Raw genomic sequence first — 23758 nt, 5'->3', positions numbered from 1 at the left:
AAAATTGCATTGGCTAGATGTTCATAGTCAGTTAAGGTACTACTTGGATAGAACCAAACAATTCAGAAAATCTGACCAGCTGTTTGTCTCTTATGCAGAAGGCAGAAAGGGACTTTCTGTTTCTAAGGTATCACTATCTAGATGGCTAACATCTCTAATTTCCATTGTCTATGAAATAAGACACCAAAAGCTACCTAACAAACCTAAAAGCCCATTCCACCAGAGCTTTGGCTACCTCTATAGCCTTCCAAGACAGACTGCCTATAGACACCATTTGTGCAGCAGCTACTTGGGCTACTCCTCACACTTTCATTTCACATTATAAGTTGGATTTAGCTTCTAGGCAAAGAGCTAATTTTGGTTCCACTGTGCTCAAGAGTCTGTTCCGTTAGGCCACCCGGGGCAAGGTGCTAGGGACGCGGTCCCATCCAGCAAGAATGAAGGCGAGATAGACAACTTAACATATAGAAGTTATGTTCTTACCAATAACGTTCCATGTTAGTTGTCTTCTTCTCGCCGCCTTCTTGCGTCCCACCCTCCTTCCCCCTGGCCTGGGCAGACCTAGAGGAGTTTGATTGTGACCTCTCTTTCTACCACCTCTTTACTACAGGTATATGCTCTGCTGTGCATATTTTTCCTGGATCAGGCTGTAGGTCACCCTTCTCTTCTCCCTTGTTTATAGAGGTGGACTTTGTTTCCAGTTATTCTGCTACTATTATTAGCTGGGCCTAGCTCACAAACGAGATCTGAGGTAACTCATGCCTAGCATTGTGGGATATAAGGGGAGCCTCGAGCCGGTGGAACCAACTCTCGAGCTTTTAGAGTGGCCGAGTCGGAGCCGAGGTCTGCTCCGAACCCATCCAGCAAGAAGAAGGCGAGAAGAAGACAACTTACATGGAACGTTATGGTAAGAACATAACTTCTATTTTTATCACAATTTATAAGCTCTATATTTAAGCTCAGGTTTGATACTAACACGGTCAATCAATCCAGGCGGGACTGTGGCATTCAATTTTAATTGCCATCTAGTTTCTGCCTTTAAAAGTTTGTTCCAATCCCCACCTCTTATATCCTTTCCAACCACTTCAAGTATACCAAACAGAAAGTTATGATCAGGAAATATTTGAATATGTTTGGATAGTGCATTCTTCTCATCATTCTTAGAAATACTATATAAATGTTCATAAATCCTCCTACGTAACTTTCTTTCTGTCTTTCCTACATAATGTTTACAAGATTTTCACACTGCTAAATATACAACTCCTGGAGTATTACAAGTCCCTGCATAAAATGTCACCTCAATATTATAAGGTCCCAACAAGACCGAAGGGGTTCTTATAATATGTTTACAATAGTCACAGTTACCACATATTGTAGTCCCCCTGTTAACTTTCCTAACTTGCCCATAGTTTTCAAATAAACTTTTTAAATTCCTGTTAACTTTGTAAGTAAAGGAAGGTTGATTAACAACTATGGACCATAATTCCTGGTTGCACTTAAAAATACTCCAATTGTTCATAATAATATTCCTAACTTGGAGAGATGTTTCACCCTCGGTTAGCACCATAGACTTAGTATAATCAATAGTAGTACTACAAACTTGTATTGGGCCAGTTTCAGTGGTCCCAAGTAATGGTTTGTACCTCAAACCCCATTCTCTAACCACTTGTTCCTTAATATCTGTTACAAACTTCATAGGATAACCCCTAGCTGTAAACATCTCAACCAACTTGTCTGTCTCAGTAATCACCAAATCCTTTTCTGAGCACATTCTAACCACACGGCCCATTTGTCCCTTAACTATGTTCCTTTTAACATAGTAGGGATGACAACAAGAAAAAGCAAGATAATCATTTGAGAAGGTCGGTTTCCTATAAACACAAGACTGAAAACAACCTTTAACACAGTCTTTAAATAAATATACATCCAGATAATTTATACTAGAGGTCCCACTAGTACCAGTAAATTTAAAATATTCACATCTACTATTTAAAAATTCCAAAAAGATTTTGTAGGAACCCGTCAACCTTCCACATAATAAACAAATCATCTAAAAACCTGAGGTAGACCAACCACTTATCCCTAAAAGGGCTTTCAAAAATAAAATTTGTCTCCCATTTGTACATGACCAAGTTAGCAAACAGGGGAGCACAACTGCTCCCCATTTCTACTCCAGCAACTTGGCGAAAAAATTCACCTTCAAAACTGAAATAATTATTTTTCAGAATCACTTCCATTAACACCATAATGAAATTAATCATGGTGTTACATAAATTAGTTTTTTCAACCAATGCTTCATGGAAGAACTCTAAACCCATATCGTGCGGGATAGAGGTAAATAAATCCACAACATCTATGGTGGAAAAACACACTTCTTTACCATAGTATTCCTTTTTGATTCTTTTTAAAAAAAATCCCAAGAATCTATCAATATGTGTTCAATAGGCAACACACTTTTCCTAACCATGAGGTCCACAAACACCCCCAAGGGGTACGTCACACTGTTTTGTCAAGCTATAATCAGCCTATATGGAGGATCACTAATGTTTTTGAGTCTTGGGTATCCCAAAAGTAATGGGAATAGTAGGTTTTTTGATCTGTAAAAAAATATACGTCTCTTCATTAATCACCCCTTGAAGTAACGAATGCTCCAATAATAGCCTAATCTTCCTACAAGATATATTAATTTGGTTTTTAGACACACATTCATATTTAGTCTCATCTTGCAACATACAGGAAATCTTATTATTATAATCAATTTTATTAACAACAGTCATGCCGCTACCCTTGTCAGACTTCATAAACCTTAAATTAGTATTACTTCTCAGTTGTTTTAAAACTAATTTCTCAGTCATAGTCAAATTAAAAAACCTAGGTTTGTGTTCCTTAAGTATCTGGTATATTTCCTGACAACATGTTTTTTCAAAGGTATTTAATAAAGGATGCAAAGGGGGATTAAAACAACTCCTCTTCTTCAAGCAAAAAGTTGTTCCCCCCGTACAGGTATCTCTAATAGAATCTTTATATAAAAGACTCAAGTTTAATTTTCTTACAAAGAGCTTTAACTCTGTTAATGTATCACTATTTCTTACTTTTAATAGGAAGTATTGGCAGGTTTTAATAGGAAGTATTGGCAGATATACGAGTGTGCTTTACTTGGTGTCACTGTTCTGATGAAGTCAACTGACGAAAGCACTTAACCTTTATTGTTTTGTGTTCTGTTTGTAATAAATTCTGGTTTGAGGTTGGAGGATATCGGCTACGTGGTGATTTTGTTGAACTTTTGTTGGAGCTTCACCTTTTGGCACTTTTTCTTGGGTTGTGTTATTTACGGTGTGGAGTCGCCTCCTTGACCTCACTATGGATACTAACGAGTTATCCCCTGTTTTCAAGGATGAATTCGACTTGGTTCCCTTTCCCTGTGGTCAAAGGGGCGTGGGTAACAGCGAGAGCTTGTTACAGCTTATTTTGAACTTAACGAACAAAGTGTCCGAACTACAGGAAGCGGTTGTTCGTTTACAAAATCCTCCACTTCCTGTTTCCGTTAGTGAGAATTTACTTGTACAAAGGGAAACCAGAGATACTTCTCAGGGCGCTTGTAATAGACATAATTTGAGTCAGTGCAACCTGGAAACAACTGATGAAACAAGAACAACAAGCAATGGGAACTTTAATAGGGTTGGAAACTGTGGTTTTAATCAAAACTATGATCGCTTGAGCAATTGGAAGAAAGTGGATGATGTTTTTTTTTTTAAAATGGAACTGTTGATGTTACAGACACCCTGGACTCGAGGTTAGTATCACTTGAGTCTAAGTTATATAAAGTTTGGGGTTTACAGTGCGATAATGCATACCTTAAAGAATGTATTGATAAAAAAAGAGTGCCTAAAGGTCTGCGTGTTTTTAAATTCCCAAATGGCCTCAAGAAGGGACAACCTGAAGTTTGTGAACTGTTAGAAATGTTCGACGGGCATGGTATGAAATTGTTGGACTTTATTATAAAAATCAACAACAAGAGGATTGATGAATTATTAAAGGACATTGATAAATTTAACAATTGTATTTTGAATGATGCAAATTTTAACAAAATTAATTTTAGATATAATAACATGTTTGATAAAGTGGAACATGATGTTGGTATTAATATAGATAGAAAAAAGAAAAAAAATTACTCAGGAATGAATACGAATATAAACATAACATGGCATACCCCCTGCCTAAGGCATACTGTGAAGGCGAAGACATTGATAGCAATCCCCAGGTTAATGAAGGAGTACCAAGAAGGCCAGTGCCTGTAGATAGACAGGGAGGTGGTATTAACACTTATGACTTAGAATTTCCCCCACTAAGAAGGTCAGCTAGATTACAACACAAAAATAGCTTTAGAGATGATTTAGTTTTTTTTTAGGAGCACAGGGTGCGGGGGGGGGGGGAACAGTTACAGGGGACAAACCGGCTGGAAGAAGAACAATTACCCCCAGTCGTAGGTAGTTGTGCAGATGTGGAGTCTGAAGACTCTGGGACTATAAGGTTTGAACTCGATGGTTTACTTTGTACATATAAGGGTTTTAAAATATTTAATTATGCTGGTATTAACATTAATAAAGATGTCTTTCACCTATTAATGAAAGGTACAAAATTTGTACCTTCTAACAAAGTAAGAATTAGTGATACATTAACAGAGTTAAAGCTCTTTGTAAGAAAATTAAACTTGAGTCTTTTATATAAAGATTCTATTAGAGATACCTGTACAGGGGGAACAACATTTTGCTTGAAGAAGAGTTGTTTTGATCCCCCTTTGCATCCTTTATTAAATACCTTTGAAAAAACATGTTGTCAGGAAATATATCAGATACTTAAGGAACACAAACCTAGGTTTTTTAATTTGACTATGACTGAGAAATCAGTTTTAAAACAACTGAGAAGTAATACTAATTTAAGGTTTATGAAGCCTGACAAGGGTGGCGGCATGACTGTTGTTAATAAAATTGATTATAATAATAAGATTTCCTGTATGTTGCAAGATGAGACTAAATATGAATGTGTCTAAAAACCAAATTAATATATCTTGTAGGAAGATTAGGCTATTATTGGAGGATTCGTTACTTCAAGGGGTGATTAATGAAGAGATGTATAATTTTTTACAAATCGAAAAACCTACTATTCCCATTGCTTTTGGGATACCCAAGACTCATAAAAACATTAGTGATCCTCCATATAGGCTGATTATAGCTGGACAAAACAGTGTGACGTACCCCTTGGGGGTGTTTGTGGACCGCATGGTTAGGAAAAGTTTGTTGCCTATTGAACACATATTGATAGATTCTTGGGATTTTTTTTAAAAAAATCAAAAAGGAATACTATGGTAAAGAAGTGTGTTTTTCCACCATAGATGTTGTGGATTTATTTACCTCTATCCCGCACGAGATATGTTTAGAGTTCTTCCATGAAGCATTGGTTGAAAAAACTAATTTATGTAACACCATGATTAATTTCATTATGGTGTTAATGGAAGTGATTCTGAAAAATAATTATTTCAGTTTTGAAGGTGAATTTTTTCGCCAAGTTGCTGGAGTAGCAATGGGGAGCAGTTGTGCTCCCGTTGGCTAACTTAGCTACTATGGATTATATTAAGTCTATGGTGCTAACCGAGGGTGAAACATCTCTCCAAGTTAGGAATATTATTATGAACAATTGGAGTATTTTTAAGTGCAACCAGGAATTATGGTCCATAGTTGGTCATCAACCTTCCTTTACTTAAAAAGTTAACAGGAATTTAAAAAGTTTATTTGAAAACTATGGGCAAGTTAGGAAAGTTAACAGCAGGGTGACTACAATATGTGGTAACTGTGACTATTGTAAACATATTATAAGAACCCCTTCGGTCTTATTGGGACCTTATAATATTGAGGTGACATTTTGTGCAGGGACTTGTAATACTCCAGGAGTTGTATATTTAGCAGTGTGTCAATCTTGTAAACATTATTATGTATCAAAGACAGAAAGAAAGTTACGTAGGAGGATTTATGAACATTTATATAGTATTTCTAAGAATGATGAGAAGAATGTACTATCCAAACATATTCAAATATTTCCTGATCATAACTTTCTGTTTGGTATACTTGAAGTGGTCGGAAAGGATATAAGAGGTGGGGATTGGAGCAACAAACTTTTAAGGGCAGAAACTAGATGGCAATTAGAATTGAATGCCACAGTCCCGTCTGGATTAAATGACCATGTTAGTATCAAACCTGAGCGTAAATGTAGAGCTTATAAATTGATAAAACATCATGTTTCAGATGTAGTCATTTTTATACTTCATGCATTTTTATATCTACTGTTTTCTATGTGAGGTTTGAATTGATGTTCTTTTATATATTTTTTACACTCTTTTGTATAACATTATCCTTTTAAGAACTGATTTGCATAAATGATGGACTAATTGGTATTAATAGGAAGTATTGGCTGATATACGAGTGTGCTTTACTTGATGTCACTGTTCTGATGAAGTCAACTGACGAAAGCGCTTAACCTTTATTGTTTTGTGTTCTGTTTATAATAAATTCTGGTTTGAGGTTGGAGGATATCGGCTACGTGGTGATTTTGTTGGAGCTTCACCTTTTGGCACTTTTTCTTGGGTTCCATTGCATCTCTTACATCTACTGCTTCTGTAGTTCTCCAATGCCTGGACCCGATAGGGCTCATTCTACCAGGTCAATGGCTACATCAGCTGCCTTCTCGGCTCACCATTCCTTGGATGACATTTGTGCAGCAGCAGCAACTTGGTCTTCCCCTCATGCCTTTATTACTCACTACAAGCTCAACCTATTTTCTAGGGGAAGCCCTTTCCTTGGCTTGCTGTTTGGCATGTCCTTCCATGAGGCCACCTGAGAATGATGGGTAGCTGGGGACTCTGACCCGTACGTGATGAATGTTGACTAGGATAACATCAGATTAATAGTTGTGTACTTACTTTAACTTGGTATCTGTGTTATCCATAGTCAGCATTCTTCGCGATCCTACCCTTCTTTCCCCCTTCCTGTGGGTTTGGCGGAAAATTAGCTGGACCTTTTCTGGTGGCAGGTTTACTCGGTCTTCTTTCTCCAGGGCAACCTTGATCTGAGGGCTTAGAGGGCAGTAGAGCATTATAGGAGGGGAGGAGCTTCAGCTAAGTTGTCGTAAGTGTTGCCAACTCGGATCTGATGTCGGATCCTAGACAAATACGTGATGAATGGTGACTACGAATAATACAGATACCAAATTATGGCAAGTACATAATTATTATTTCTTTTAGTCTTTATACAGTTTAAGGTCAGTACATTCATTTTTTTTTTCAAATTCAAGCAAAATAATGAGTTTATGAATTGCCTACCATTTTTGCTGCCCACACCTCGGTCTCTCTAGAGTTTTTTTTTTTTTTTTTGAGGTGTGTACTGTACTTGTTTGAGCATTTTTTTTTTCTCTTGGGTGTTTTGTTGTGGTGTTATAGAGACGGATAAGGAGAACTGAGAGTTTAATAAGTGTAAATATTGGATGAAAATTCCCCAAGAAACCAAGCACACACTGTTACACAACTAGGATAGGTGCATTTCTTGAGTGCAGTGTGAAATTTGTGCTGCCTTTAAGCTTCCAGTCTTACAAGAATACAGGATTAGGTTAGATTTAGAGAAGCTCAGAACTACTACTATACCTCAGGCTTCCATGGTTAAGTTGTCTGCCAGTACTACTACTGCTTCTTCAGTAACATGGGTAGTGGAAGGCAAGAAACCCCTACCCTCTTATATTTCCATTCTGCTAAGAAGCCCAAGGTACGGGTCTCCCAGTCCCTCTTTTTGCTGAATTGTGTGTTTGAGCAATCTCCTGTTCCCTGTTGCTTGCCAAGCAATTTATTTGGTGGCTTTGGAGCTGTAACTCAGGAATCCTTGACCTTAATCTGTCAGGTCGGTCAAGTGCTGGAGATCCATTTCTGACATCTGTGACTCTATTTGGCAGTACTTCCTAACTGTGAACCATATGTCATCCTAGGCCACCTTCTTGCTAGCAATGAAGAACTGAGTGCCTCCTGTGCTGAACATTATTTCTGCCAGCCCTAGGCTTTTTCATTAGGCTCATTCCAGATCCTGGTTCCCATTAGGCCATAGGCAACTTTGTATTTTTTATTATAAAAAAACAAGTCCATTAAAAAAGTTTTCTAATTCCATTTTATTTCCCAAAAAGAGGTCAGGGCAGTAAGGTACCGGTTAATGCTGTATGAATGACTGTCATCCAGTATTGCTGCCAGAAGCATAGCAAATAATTGGTGTCAGAACCTAGAGCCAAGTCTACTACGGATGTGGTTAATTTGCAGGGATTCTTTAAAACTGCATTGTTGGAAAATATTTGTGCAGAAGTTACATGGACATTGCTGAACACTTGAAAGACACTAAGCTGGATACAGTCTCGAGATCCAGGTCTTCCTTTGGTGGCACCATAGTTCAGTGCATTCTTCCGTGAGAATCCCCCCATGTGTATGTGCGCATTGGAGACTCCCTTCTGAGTAATGAAGATGAAATTGCATTTCTGTATACAAAATGTACTTGCCATAACAATACATTTGGATTAACATTTCCACCTTCATTATTACTACCTCCCCATGATGGCAGCTGTATAGCTCTGTGTATACTTAAATTAGTTTAATTCGTTATTACTTTACACAGACTTTAGAGATGTGGAGTGGGATCTTAGTAGCATAGCATTGTTCCTAAAAAGGGAATGGTTAGGTAGCATGAGAGAGTTTTGACTGACTGCCAGACTCTTACCAGTTTTAATGCTTTGACTAAAGAAGATGAAACTACCAGTCTAGATATGTTGTTGCAGTAAGTGATACTGTTCATATATTCAGGTGGTTGACTCATTTCTGCATTAGTAGCTCATTCACTCCATCTCTTTTGCAGCTTTATTGACTCCAGCTCTTGTTTATGAAAGTCTTATGCCTCCCACCAGGGAGGTGTCTGTACCTTCTCTTTTCCTGCTCCTTTTTTCTCGTCATTGGAGCAGGACAAGCATTCATCTGATTTATCAGCTTAATCAGCACACTTGCCAGTGACCACTGTAGTCACCAGAGAAAAAAAATTGCTGCTTGGACATGGATCCACAAGTACAATGCTCTTCTCTGTGAATTCAGGTTGTAACAGTGGACAGAGGATGCCTTCTGTTGTGTGTCTTAAATGGTAATAAAGCAGGTTGTATGCTGAAAACAGGATTCCTATATAAATTTTTGAGAAGTGTGAATAGCATTTTTAGCCATCAAGATTGAAATGCGAGGTCATGTAGAATGCCGTTGTTTTGAACTCAAGGAGCAACTATTTACAGACTTTCTATGAACGACTAAGTACAAGCTTTTCTTGAATTGGTAATGAATGTTAAGTGTTGAAGGATATACCCCTTTATTATTGAAACAAGCGTGCAGCTTTTCCAAACGGAATTGTATACCATTGATCAGGTTTTTTTGTATTCTTCTTTAATAACCATCTTTTCCCCTTAATTCCATCTTTTCATCTCCAGATTAAATACATAGAAGTAGGTGAAACTGCGTTATTTTTCTGTCATTTTGCTGGTTTGTAGTTTTGTTTGAGTACATTTTATTTTAGTCTGTATTCATGCCATTGGATGAAAAAAGGTATTTTGAATGTCTTAAATCTAAAATTATCTCTCTTTCTGTTTTAGGGGCTTCACAAAGGTCAGAGTTCACATTTGGCAGGTCCTAATAGTGAACGACCACTCTCTTCCACTGGGCCTTCCCAGCATCTACAGACAGCTGGTACTGGTATTCAAAATCAGGTTGGACATTCCATGTCTAGCAATTCAGTAACTCAAGGGGCTGCTCTCAATCACCTCTCTTCTCACATTGCTACCTCAGGTAGACAAGGCATTACCTTAACCAAAGAGAGCAAGCCTTCAGGACACGTAACATCAGTGCCTGATTTAAACAGGCATACTGGAGGGACTCCTAACAGCACTTCCAGCAGAGAGGGACTTTCTAATCATGTCCATCATTTGGTGGTAGATGCTGTTTGTAGCCCTAGCCATGGAGAATCCAAGTCACCAGGTGTACTTAGTTCAGACAATCCTCAGCTCTCTGCCTTGTTGATGGGAAAAGACAGTAGCAATGTTGGTTCTGGGACCTTGGACAGAATTAATAATGTGCACCCAGCAGTTCATAAAAAGACAGACAGCTCTCTTGCTTCATCGCCTTCATCAGCCATTTCCACAGCAACCCCTTCACCCAAGTCTGTTGAACAAACTACCATGAACAGTGTTAGCCTTAACAGCCCTTCATTTAGAATTGGACATTCCTTTAATGGAAAAGGGTTGGAGGAATCCCAAAGCCCCATGAAAATTGACCCTCTTTTCATTTGTAACAAACCAGGACCTTTACATTTGCCTTCATCTTCTGTGTCCATTTATCCTAGTTCTATAGAAGTACTTAAAGCTTGCAGGTAAGTGTTACATTCATTCTGAAATTCTGGGAAAAATCCTTTTTGGGGAAGCGTATCACCAGGCATCATTCAAAAGTGTTACTTTAGCAGGCTTAAAGTTTACATTGTGCAGGGAAAAACTGCCTAATAATCATAGTTGTATTTTTTTAACATATGCATATCCCCTGTAAACATGAATGACATCTGCAAAGTTATGTAAATTATGTTAAAAAGGTAAATTAATCCATTTGTTTCCTTGTCTGCTTTCCACATGAAAGGCTTAATTTTTATATATTGACTTTTGACGTGTGTGCCATCATTCCATCATTAATTAGTGCATGGACTGTAGCTGTTAATGGTTTCCTGACATCAAAGGAATGTGATCTTTCTGCTGATTTTAGAATGAGTTGATCTTTTATTAAGGTGTTTTTTCCCTTTAAAATGTGATGAAAAATACTGAGCTCTTGATTGTACTGCAAGATCAAGACACATTCATACCTGTCAACTGTCCCGATCTTTCTTATCTCGAGTCTGTACCTCATTAGTTTTTTTCTGCAACGCGCTGAGGAATGACTCAATATATAATGATGCAAGTTCAATTTCAGACTTTGTATCTTTCAGAAAATATATGCTAATACAAATCCAGTTGGTCTTGCAACTTTCTAAATTTATAAGAGCAGTTTTTAAAATCTGTCACTATGTTTGGGTCTTTTTCCCCCCATTATTTTAGGCTTTGTCCAGATTTCTTGTGCTAAGACATTGAGAGGTAGGACACAGTGCAGTCTTAACACTGCTTCATTAACAGAAAGCACATGCCCGTCCTTTCCTTTGCCATTAAGTAGTAACATCTTTATTAATACCCTTATGTTCATGTCTAGTACTTGTACATTTTTTGTAGTGGGGTGCCTTACCACCTATTGCTTAACTAGTGGAATTGCAGCAGGTAGTTGATGTATGATTTATTGTTAAATTTCTTTGTCTATGGCTTATTTAATTTACAGTAGTTTGTTGGTTTATTAATCCCTGAGGAATTCCTGTTTTGAATTTGTTTTACACAGACTTTTTAATACTACAGTGAGGGTCTATATTATAACAACGAACAATCAGATGATCGAACGTTGTTATATCTACCCCTAAATGTTGAAAATCCAAAACGGTGAACAACCAGAACAGCGACCCCCCCCCCAAAAAAAAAAAAATAAAAGTGGGGGACTTCACCCCCCCCCCACTTAAATATACCAACTTCAGGATCACCCTACAATGGAGGAAATGGCACAACCCCGACGGCCGGCGCAGCGATTTCTTTCCCTGGGAAAACAATTCGCTGTTCCGGCCTTTCGCTATTTTGCCTGTTCGATATGTGTTCGCTCTAACATCGTTTGATCATCTGATCGTTCGCTGTTCTAAAGTAGACCCTACAGAGAGGGTCATTTGAGCTGGGCCTGATCGCTATGGCTGCTCCACCCAATAGTTTGAAATCTGTGACCACTTTATTGTTAATCTGATTAACACTAGTGTTAAAACTAGGAGATTTAAGGTAAGCTAAGAGAAGCTCATTTGATCATAGGAGTACCAATACAGGAATTGTCATGCTGCTTCACTGTTATGTTTGATTTTTGGGTCTTCTAATAGTGGTTTGGGGTGCTCTGGCAGTGATTTGGGGGCATCATATTGAGTCTGCCCATCAATCAATCTTGGAAGGACCTTCATCAACTAACATACTTTTGATAGTGAGGCAGGTCAGATGTTTACATCCCTAAGACATCTTTGGATAACCAGGATGAGTAAGCTGGCACTAATTGCAGTGCTTCACATTTTACTGACAGTCCCCCAAGACAGCACTGACCATGTCAGTACTAGTCCTGGCTCATTATTTGCCTACTAAAATGATACTATGGTTTAGGCCTCAAATGCCATACATCATGAATGATGAGTATCTGTATCCAGCTGTCCGAGTGGCAGGAAAGAACCAGGATCCTTGGGACCTAGGCATGCTCACTAGTTGCAGTATTTGACATTGCAGGGTACACATCTGAAAGCACTGCTGTTTCAGTGAAAGAGATGATGATCCACACTGTTTAATAATCAAGCAGGGTTACCTGATGTCAAGTTATTCTTTTGTTTTAGGAGAGTTGCATTTTAGCTGCCATTTGTACCTTTCTTCTACCCCATTCGTTCCTGCATGTTAACTAGGCTTTAATTTAAAATTTAAAGAAGCTGTACCTGCGTAAAAAGTACAGATGCAGAAGATGAATTAGTAGTTCCACATCTGATGCCATATTTCCTGCTGTAATCTACATTCTCTTTTTGTAGTCTTGTAGAGCATCATTTTTTTTTTCTTTCAGGTCTGATTATTTAATCTCTATGCTTGACTACTACTGTTCCCTCTGTGGCATTGAGGCATTCTCCCATAAGTCTGTTCTTATTCCCCAAGCCTTATCTGGTCTGGTTGTATCCTTGCTGGGCAGAGTAACTACTCACCCATCAAACTGGATGGAGAAGTGAAGAATGTAGGTGATAAGAGGACTAGAGAGCTTGCATGTCCACAAACAGAAGGTTTGACTATTTGAATAGCAGCCCCCACCCACTTTCTTGCTGGTGTGCCTATGGGCCATTGCCTAACAGTCTAATAGCCTTGAGCCTTGCAGCCTAAGGCAGAGACAGAACCCTCCCAGAAGCCTAGCCCTGCTGCCAGTACAAGCCCATGTTTTTAAATGAACCTCAAAGTAACACTCCATTATCCACATATTCTCCCCAAAAGGGATGTGAGCAAGCTGAGCCTCATCACTCCTCTCTTCCCTCATGCCATTTCCTACAGATGCTAAAGTCTCTAATCAAAATCACCTGGACCATATTCAGAACTTTTTCCTCCATACTAGCAGAACTAACTGTAAACCAACTTTTTAAGCTGGCAGATAAGTGGAGTGTCAGCTCAATGACAACATTTCTTGTAGGGTCAACCGTTAACTTGTTAGTTTGTATTATTGTCAGTACAACAACTCAGCTTATGTGAAATGGCAGTAATGTAAATAGTCCAAGAGACCAGTGTACGTCAGCAAACAGAAAAATGCCCAGTCATCTGTCGGTGAAGATGTTCTTCGTGTTTCACTGTTGCAGTCATTACATTTGGGTAATCTGCTGGCATGTTGCCCTCAGTCGGCCTGAATAAAGTCTTGGGTCCTGCGTCGGTTGCTGTCTCCTCTTCCATGACGTCAGGTCGTCAGGGGTATAAAACATGCAGCCGACGCCATTTTATTCAGTCTTTCTTACTGTGCGGTGCCCTAAGCAGAAGCAGTTCGCAAGTGCCAGTCGGCCGACTCCTGAAATTTTTGCAATTGAGTTTCAGAACTGAAGTCTTCAAACTAAAGCTAAGTACCCCATTGGGGAAACTTTTTCTTGCTCCTTACCTATGCCAGTAAAAGTTAATAATTGTATTACTTGTGGGAAGCAAATACTTCATAAGGATTTTCATTTGTACTGTATTCCTTGCCTAGACCCAGATCACAACGTGTCTTGCTGTCGGTTTTGTGCTAGATTTAACCAACGTGCTATTAAGCGTCTGTATATTTTTGCTTCTAAATATTTTGGTTCAAGATTTAATTATCCTGAAATGTCATCTGTTAGCAATCCGACTACCGGAGTTCACAAAAAATGCAAAGAAAAAGACAGAGACAGACCGTCGAGGCCCAAAACCGACTTTGAAGCTTCTCCTAAGCCAGTCGCTGGTTCACCACTACTCAGTGAGGCGCTTTCGCAGCCCTTGATACCCGCTACTTTTGAGTTGCAGGCCTCTACCGAGACCCATTCAGAGTCCGGTATGCCGCAAAATTCTCAGAGTATGGAACCCACGGATGTCTCTCCCTTGGATCAGTCTGGAGCCGCTGAGCAGGCACTGGCTTCTGAGGGTGTTTCCAGGCCTCAACATTTTTATATTAAACCAACGCCAGCCTCAAAAACAAGGTCAAAAACATCTTCTGTGTCTAAAACAATGATGCATGAGCCATGTGCTCAGGCCCCTATGCCTAAAAAAAATGATCAAAATGGCTGAGGATTTAATTACCTTGATCAGGGCTTCCCAACCCCCCCCCCCCCCCCCTTGCTAAGAGGCCTACGCAAGGCACTGATTATGAATCTTCAGATCAGGTTTCCATTTCTTCTGTTTCCTCTTCTGATCAGGAATTTTCTGTTCCCCACCCTATGAGGATTCTGATGCAGAGGAATCCATCCCATCTGCATCTCCTCTGGAGGATTACTCTTTTGCAGAGACTTTGCATACTTTAAGGGAACGTTTTCACTGGGAGGGTCAGGACTTCTCTGAAACAAAATAAAAAAAAAGAGTCTTAGGGATTTCCTCCTTCTTCCTCAGCATAGGCCTTTGGCAGTACCTCCTGCATTAGACATTGTTGATGTGTTTTCGGAATCAAGCATGGCTCCTGATTCCCTGCCGCCGGCTCCTAGTAAGCCAGACAGATATTACAGGGTCCCTGACTCCCACAAATTTCTATTCAAAAATCCTGCTGCTGATCCTGAGACTATTTCTCAGGGTCCCAAGGGTGTAAAGGCCTTTACAGCCAAAAATCCTACCTCCTCTGACAGAGATTCCAGGGCTTTGGATAGATGGGGAAAGAATGTTTATATGTCTGCAACCTTGGCAATCAGGGCCTTAAACTGCCCGTTTCATGTGCTTAAATATCAACAGCATGTTATGGGCTTACTGAAACAGAAAATGTTGATTTCTGATTGTGTGGAAAATAGAGTTACAGGAATGATTGCATTCAGCAGAACAGGTTGGAAAGCATAATTTGCAATCTGGTTTTGATTCCTTGGAGGCCTCTTGTAGGGCCGCCATTACTGGATCTGTGATTAGAAGGCATGCCTGGCTCAAGGAGCAAAATCTGCCTGATCATGTTAAAGCTAAATTGTTGGATGCCCCTTTGCAGCATGATACTCTCTTTGGTAATAAGGCAGAAGAGGCTTTAAAGAAAATGGAAGACCAAGCTAAATCTATGCAAACTGTAAAAGATTTCTTGCAAGTGCAGCCAACCAAGTTCAGTAGACACTGGCCTACTAAAAATTGTTCCTTTCCTGTGTCCAACAGAGCCACTTAAGGCAAATCCAGGTGCTCAAAAGGCTCCAGATACCAATCACAGGGTTCTTACAGGTCAAAGCAATGGGGTGCCTCCACCTCCAAAACCGTGGAAGAAACAAAGCACAACCCTACAGTAAGCAGTCTCAATGACTTTCCCCTACCATCACCAAGCACTTAGCTTTTGGCAGCTCCCTTGGGGGGAAAACTAACACTTCATGCTCAAAATTGGCAGTTAATTACCCAGGACAAGTGGGTATTAAACATAGTATCCCAGGAGTACAGATTTCATTTCCATACTTTGCCAATTCCAAACGGATGGCCGGATCTGCCACAAAACCAGTGGTAGGAGGCCCAGAAACAAGTCATGTCCCTCATGGATATGGGGGCTATTCAACCAGTACCAGAAAAGGAAAAAGGACAAGGTTTTTATTCAAGACTTTTCTTGGTACCCAGAAAAGACAATTCATGGCGTCCAATACTGGACTTATCGATTTTGAACACGTTCCTGGACATTACAGAATTCAAAATGCTGACTTTACAACAGCTACTGCCTATGCTAGGCAGGAATGCTTGGTTAATAACTCTATACTTAAAAGAGGCGTACCTGCATATCCCAACAAGGGAATCATGCAGAAGTTACCTCCGCTTCAAAGCAGGTGTTTTGCATTACCAATTCTCTGCACTGCCCTTTGTAAAAACCCTGGGTGCAGTAGATAAGCCAAAGTGCCTGGCACCAGTAATTGCATTCTGCAGACAAAGAAGCATTCACATTTATCCTTAACTGGACGACTGTCTCATTCAAGCAGAGGATAAGGACACTCTTTTTCAACATCTGGCATTTGTAAAAAGGCTTCTAGCATGCCTAGGGTACACCATAACAAAAATAAATCACAACTGGTACCCTTTCAAATAATTACATTCCTGGGTGCAAAATTGAATACAACTGCCCAAATGGCTTACCTTACGCCAGACAAACAAAGGCAACTGACAACATACTTCAAGCAAATGGCAACAAAAACCCAGTTATCTGCAAGACCAATTCTGCAGGCTTTGGTGTTCATGGCATCCTGCATTCTACTAATTCCATATGCTGAACTGCATATGAGGAAACTTCAATGGTACCTAAAACGTTTATGGAGTCAGCATTGTCACAGTCTGGAAACAATGATTCCTCTCATTCCCTGCCTACAACAGGAGTTTCTTTGGTGGGCAGAGACATGTCACAAAAACAAGGGACTGTCATTCACTATACCCCCTGCCACCCAAACCCTAACTACAGACGCATCAGACTATGCTTGGGGGGCTCACCTGGCGGGGAGATGCATTCAGGGCAAATGGAACCCAAACCAAATGCATCTGCATATCAACCAGAAAGAGATGCTAGCTGTTCAGAATGCTCTGTCAACCTTCAAGGACTTACTTCATCCAGGACAACTACTGATAAGGATGGACAACACCACAGTTATGTGGTACATAAACAAACAGTGGGGTACACATTCCTAACCCCTTTGCAAACCAGCCATGGCGTTGTGGAACACAGCCTTGACTTACCAAATACATCTTCAAGCTCAATTCCTGCCAGGAAAACAAAATACTCTGGCAGACAACTTAAGCAGAAATCTTATGGACCCGCACAAATGGAAACTGGATCCACAGATCTTCAGCATGTTAACACAGAAATGAGGGAGCCCAGACATGCATCTATTTGCCACTCCTCAAAATTATCAGTTGGACAAATTCTGCACAAGAACTCATCACAAAAAAGCATGGGAAGTGGATGCCCTATCCTTCAGCTGGAAAAACTTATCAATCTATGCCTTTCCACTTCTGCCTCTGCTCTCCAAGGTCTTACTAAAAGTCAGACAGGCAAAAACAAAAATGATCCTAGTTGCTCCGGACTGGCCTCGCCAGCACTGGTACCCACTTCTAAGGAATACGTCTCAACTTCCTCCATGGTACTTGCCTCAAATCCCTCATGTGCTGTCTCAGCAGAACAGTCAGATTCTGCACACTCCGCTCCAAACTCTGAATCTTGCAGCATGGCTGATCAGTTAATTATTCAAACAACACCTCTCAGTAAAGCTGTGTTGGATGTCATTTTGGAAGCAAGAAGGCCTAGTACTAGAAAATCTTATGCTGATTAATGGAAGAGATTCTGTGTTTGGAACCAAGCACAAGGAACTGACGCAGCAAAGCCCAATATTCCTCAGATTTTATAATATTTGACTGAGATGCTTGACAAGGACCTATCTTTTTCTTTAATAAAAATCCATGCCTCTGCCGTCTCGGCTCATTACAACACAGAGCCTCCCCTCCTTTCTCATCCTCTGCTTAAACAGTATCTTAGAGGGGCCAAAAATTTAAGGCCTCCCAGAAGATCACAAACTCCTGCATGGGACCTCAATTTTGTGCTGCAAAAACTCACCCTCCCTCCTTTTGAACTAGTAGCTACTGCGGATATAACATTTCTATCTTGGAAAACAGCTTTTCTCTTGGCAGTCACTTCAGCAAGAAGGGTTTCAGAACTACAGGCTCTCATGGCAGTGGAGCCTTTTATTACATTTTACCCGGACAGGGTGTCCCTCAGGACCAATCCTTCTTTTATGCATAAGGTGGTATCCAGTGTGGCTCTTAACCAGACCATTCACCTGCCAACATTTTACCCAAATCTGCAGAACAAGAGGGAGCTGATTCTGCATTCATTGGATGTACACAGACAACTAGGATTCTACTTAAACAGGACCAAATCTCTAAGAAAGTCTGAGCAACTACTGGTAGCATTTGCTGCAGGGTCAGAGGGGAAGGCTATATCAAAGCAGGCTATTTCTAAGTGGATAAGCCACTGCATTAGTTTCTGCTACTTGCACCATGGTAAACCTGTGCCCAAGGGGATCAGATCACATTCCACCAGGGCTGCCTCTACTTCAGCAGCTTTTCTCAGAGGGGTTCCATCCAAAGACATTCTAGAAGCTGCTACTTGGAGCTCTGTTCATACCTTCACAAAGCATTATCATTTGCCTCTCTTCACCAAATCCAGGGCAGGCTTTGCCACTGCAGTTCTGCAGGGCCTTATAGCCGCTCCTAATGCTGTTTAGTTCCATCCTCCCATCCATAGCTTTGGGATTCTACCCAAATGTAATGACTGCAACAGTGAAGCACTAAGAACATTGTACAGTTGTGTACACTTACCATAAATGTAGATGTTCGAGTGTATTCACTGTTGCAGTCCGGTTTACCCACCCACCATCCCCCTTTCTATACCTTTTCTTTCCTTCACTGTACACTAAAGCCTTTGTGGTGTATTTGCTTTTAGATGAAGGTAAAGTTTATGTTGCTAAAAGTGCAGTTATATATATTTCTGTTTGTTTATATATATATATATTTTTGCTCCCCATTTGGGGGGCACCTGACATCTGGGGCAAGAAAAACTGAATAAAATGGTGTCTGCTGCATGTTTTATACCTCTGATGACCTGACGTCATGGAAGAGGAGACAGCAACCGACACAGGACCCAAGACTTTGTTATTCAGGCCGACTGAGGGCAGCCTGCCTGCAGATTACCCAAATATGATGACTGCAACAGTGAATACACTCTAACATCTACATTTATGGTAAGTGTACATAACTGTACTTTTGCTGTACCGAGCATGTATGCATTAAAAATATGATCTGATGCTATCTGTGCCATTATTTATCACAGATGAGTCTTGGAGCCTTCCTTTAAGATAAGTGTTTACTGTTTGGGTTTCTTCCTTGCCTGCCTTGTTTCTATAGTTTTTCTCGAGGCTTATTTAGGTTTATAGTGCAGTTAGTTTTCTGTTTCCTCCCTTCCCTGTACTTTTAATTAGTTTTGTCTGTTGGGTTCCCATTTTTTTTCCCCATAGCTTGTTATTTAATTTAAAAATATAAATAACATTAAAAAAGTAGTAGCTTTACAGTATTTCTTGCTTTTAGTATTTTCTGCTCCTTTTTTTGTTTCTGTCGGGGTGCGTGTGTGTGCATGGTGCCTCCCCTGTCAGGGTGTGTGTGTGTGGCTGAAATATGTCTAACAAGCCTTCTGGCTTTAAGAGATGCTCCTTGTGTGATCAGAAGCTGCCTCATTCCAACTCGCACAAGGAGTGTGATAATTGTTTAGGAGAACCTCACCTGGAAGTGGAATGCAGCATTTGTGCCACATTCAACCCCAGGGCTCTCATGGAGCGTAGGAACAAGTTGTTGCTGAGGGGTTAGCTAAAGGGGGGGGGGTCCAGTGGCTTTGGGCTCCGCCTCTAAGATTCTTACAGATTCTAAGAGGAATCCTCTCCCTTCCTCTAAGGATTCTCCTTCGAAAAAGCCAACTCTCTCGGATTGCAGATCCCTGGATCCAAGTCCAGCATATTTGGCTTCAGATCCAGGCTCTTGCGCTCTGAGATCCCATACATTGGAGTCGGTCCCCCTCCCGGGATCACAGCGCTTTGTCAGGATTTCCAGCAAGGTTGGGATATTCTTCTGTGTCTTCCAGAAGCTTGCTACCCATGTTTATGGATAGGATGATGAGTGTCTTCAAGGCCCAAATGGAGTTAGGCTTGTTGCCATCCCCAGCACAGTTGTTTAGGGGACTTTCTGCATCCATGGGACTCCACTCTCCTCTTCCAACCCAAATGGGTTTAGAGCGCCAGGATCAGAACATTCCTTGTGAGAGGCTGTCTCTGTCTGGTATCCCTCCCTGACACCATCAGGGTCCTTGGCGGGCTCCGTTCTGCTGCCCTTAGAACATGCTGCACCTCAGCCCTATGAGGTCAGTGCTGGTTTCCTGAGGTGGGGGTCGCGCCTTGAATCTTTGGACCGTTCCCTTCCTTTGGGGGTGTGGGCACTGGAGAGCTCGGGCCTGATACCGTCTAAAGGCTTTGATGCTGCATTGGGGTCCTTCCTCCCTTCCAGGGTGGTTGTGACCGGCAGGGAGGAGAAGGGGCCTCATCCAGTCCGTCAGCCTTCCGGGCAGTAGGGAAGACCTTCTCCAGCTTGGCAGTCACCTCTCCATCTCCATGTCCTCCCCAGCCCCTCTCAGCTTTGGGCGGTGAGGCCTCATCATCCTTCCAGGGTCAGCCCTCCTGCCAGCGCTTTCAGACGGGCACTTACCCTGCTTAGAGTCCTAGTATCTTCCGAGTCCTCCCCAGAGCCCACCTTGGAGGAATCCCCTCGGAAGAGAACATGCAAGAATAAGCACTTGGACTCCCCTAGAGAGTCCCTCACCAAGGGCACATATTTTTAGGATGGAGACTGGTCCCCCAGGCTTCCTCCTGAGGGAAATGTCCTTTTGGGGGGGGGGGTCTATATCACATAATTGAAAGCTGATAACTCCGAAGCTCAAAATCGCGAACTTCAAACCTCGAATGCTGACAACATCGAATCCACAAAAGATAAAAACCTAATTACCCAAAACAAAAAACAAAATGCTGTATGCAGGGGGGCAAGCCCCCCCCTGCACCCCCTACACCTCCCGCTACTTAAATATACCAACTCCGCGATCGCACTACAGTGCAGTAAAAGGAAATCTTCCCTTCCCCTTCCTGCACTTTATAGTGATCTCAGTTCTACAGATCGTTTTTGAACTTCGAGGTTTGAAGTTCGGTGTTATGCGCTTCGGAGTTATCAGCTTTCGAGCTTATGATATAAACCCCCAATGTGAGTGTGTTCAATCTCGCCATTTGTTCTTACACACGGGTTCGGAGCTGATCCTCGGCTCCGAGTCGGCCGCATAGCAAAGCTCTGCATCTTAGAGAAGCTCGAGACCAGGCTATATCCCACAATCCTCCCTGCCATTACTCAGATCTAGTTTGCCGCTGCAACGGGTCACATCATTAAGAGAGCTCGGACCAGAGAAAACTTGTTATTGACAGATAAGATAGTTATTGTTTTGTTAGAAGTTCTTATAGTTCTTATAGTTATTGAAAATTTAGTTTCTGATACTATAGTGTGTGTAGTGTAGTTAGTTCTTTTATAGGTTTCCCTTTGGGGCCTACCTTCTATAACCTATAGCTATATTTTTTCCTCTTAATTATAGCTAGTGTTAAATTTTCTCTTTTTTACAGTGATTTTTTTTTTTTTTTTTTTTTTTTTTGCTTATGTCTGAGAAAGCCAAGTCTGGTTTTAAAAGGTGTCAGTGTGGGCAGAAAATGTCCATCACTGACAACCACACTTCCTGCGTCTACTGTCTTGGCCCTCTCCACTTGCAAGAGGATTGCTCTATTTGCCATTCCTTCAGTGGGAGGGTCATGACAGATAGACGCAGGAAACTTATAGACAGGGGACTTCTTAAGCCTGCTTTCCAGGAGGCCTTGGACAAGTCTGACCAGGCTTCTAAGTCCTCGAAGGGGTCGAAGATGTCTGAGCCCATGTCATCGGCTCCAAGTTCATCTTCTAAAGTTCGTTCGCCGGTTCCACAGACTTCGGGGCCGAGCGTCTAACTTTTCTCTCTCACTGAGCCCCAGGTCTTGGAGCCGGTGTCGGAGCTACCGCCTCCTTCAATTCTTCGGTCGGTGCCATCTTCGGCCCCTTCGACCCGATCTTCCAGACCGTTATCCGATACGGATGTGGATCGTGTCATTCAGAAACTTATGGAGAACACGGCCCTTTCCAAGTTGATTGCAGTTTCCTCCCAATTGGTGTCGAAACTAGAAGGCCTTCCCTTATCTCCACCAGGTCCTCCTTCGAGACCCATCCAGTCTTCGGAGCCGGAAGAGGATGAGCCGATGATAGTGGAGCCCTCTGTGCCGAAACCGTCCATTGCACGATCAACAACATTGACCTCGACTCCATCGGAACCTATAGGTGAGTCACGGAGTCGACGATCTCTCCTTGGTTCTGGGACCGAGAGTCGTACCGACCTTTCGGTGCCGACTCTCCCTCTCGGGGCCTCGGCGCAGATTGGCTCGGCTCTGTCCTCGGGGTCGAGACCCATGGGCCCTGTGTCTGGGATTCTTCCATGTTCTTCGGAACCGGGGGAGTCCTCGACCCGAGGTTCAGGGGTTTTTGACCTTATGAGGAAGGTTTTGTCTACACAGACAACCACTTCATCGGCGGCGTCTTCTCCCTCCCCTAAAGAGCCGCTCTCTGTTTCTGTTCCCACGACACATCCAAAGCGTGGAGCACCATTGTCTCAGCCATCCCCAGAGGGTGCCCCCTGTTCCTCAGAGGCCTCACCGGAATCCCCCTCCGATGAGGTTCTGAGGAAAAGATTGTGCAAGAGGAGGCACTTAGATTCCCCACAGGAATCTCTAACTTCTGACACTGACTTGGATGAGTCAGAGGGGTCCCCAAAATCCCCCTCCGAGGATGTCTCATTTGCGGACATCTTGGAGATTTTAAAACAGAGGGGTGATTGGCAGTCCCTAGCCCCCACTGAGGACGAGTCGGTGTTGCTGAAGGCTTTTGGTGCTCAACCTTCTACCTCCTGCGTTACTCCGCCCTTCGATGAGTTAATGGGTTTGATTGCTCGAAGGGCGTGGGAGACACCGGGCACAGTGGAACCGGTCCCTCGAAAACCAAGCAAATTTATTACCGCTCCCCAGGACAAGATTTATCTCACCAAAGGAGTCCCGGTTGACGCTATGGTGGCTGCAGCCACTAAAAAGGAGATGTTGGAGTCTTCCTCTTCTGTTCATCCTCCTAATAAGAATTCTAGGACTATGGACAGATACGGGAAGCGCATTTTTAGTTCAGCGACTTTTTCCATGCATTTGCTAAACTATTTGACACATTTTACACGTCTACAGAGGGATCTCATCAAGGAGCTGGGAGATACCCTCCAGGGTAACACAGATGCTGCTGTTTCAGATAAGGTAACAGCACAGCTTAACACCCTTACCTCCATAGTGAACTCGTCCATGAGGCTCATCTCGTATGCCGCTGAAGGGTCGAGTAGAGCCGCAGCTTCAGCGATTGCTCTATGAAGACAATCCTGGATGCGGCTGTGCTCATTTGCGGAAGCCTTCAAGTCTTCCTTCGCCAACGCCCCCTTTGATGGTGCCACTCTTTTTGGGCCCAAAGTGAAAGAGACATTAACTCGGTGTGAGCAAGAAGGAAAGACTCTGTCTGCTGTCAGAGTCCGTTTTTCCATTCCGTCTAGACCGTACCCCAAAGGGCAACGAGGCGGAAAAATGTGGTTCCGTAAAACTCTGGGATCTTTCCAGGCCACACTTAGTGACCCCCTCCCAGAGGCAGAGGGGGGGCA

At 41.9% G+C, this 23758-nt stretch overlaps 1 protein-coding gene across 1 annotated transcript in view; it reads left to right on the top strand.

Annotated features, from left to right (window-relative positions):
- KDM6A (lysine demethylase 6A) overlaps positions 1–23758 on the top strand; it is a gene marked incomplete in the record, with an annotated part of 3528619 nt that overhangs the window by 2442173 nt on the left and 1062688 nt on the right. The window contains 1 exon segment of the mRNA XM_044072373.1: positions 9706–10478. Within this exon segment, the coding sequence (XP_043928308.1) occupies positions 9706–10478 (773 nt within the window).

The sequence above is a fragment of the Protopterus annectens genome, chromosome 5.part0, assembly GCF_019279795.1.
Source record: "Protopterus annectens isolate FY-2018-M chromosome 5.part0, PAN1.0, whole genome shotgun sequence".
NCBI lineage: Eukaryota > Metazoa > Chordata > Ceratodontiformes > Protopteridae > Protopterus > Protopterus annectens.
The sequence above is the reverse complement of the archived record's forward strand: the minus strand, read 5'-3'. Positions and strand labels throughout refer to the sequence as shown.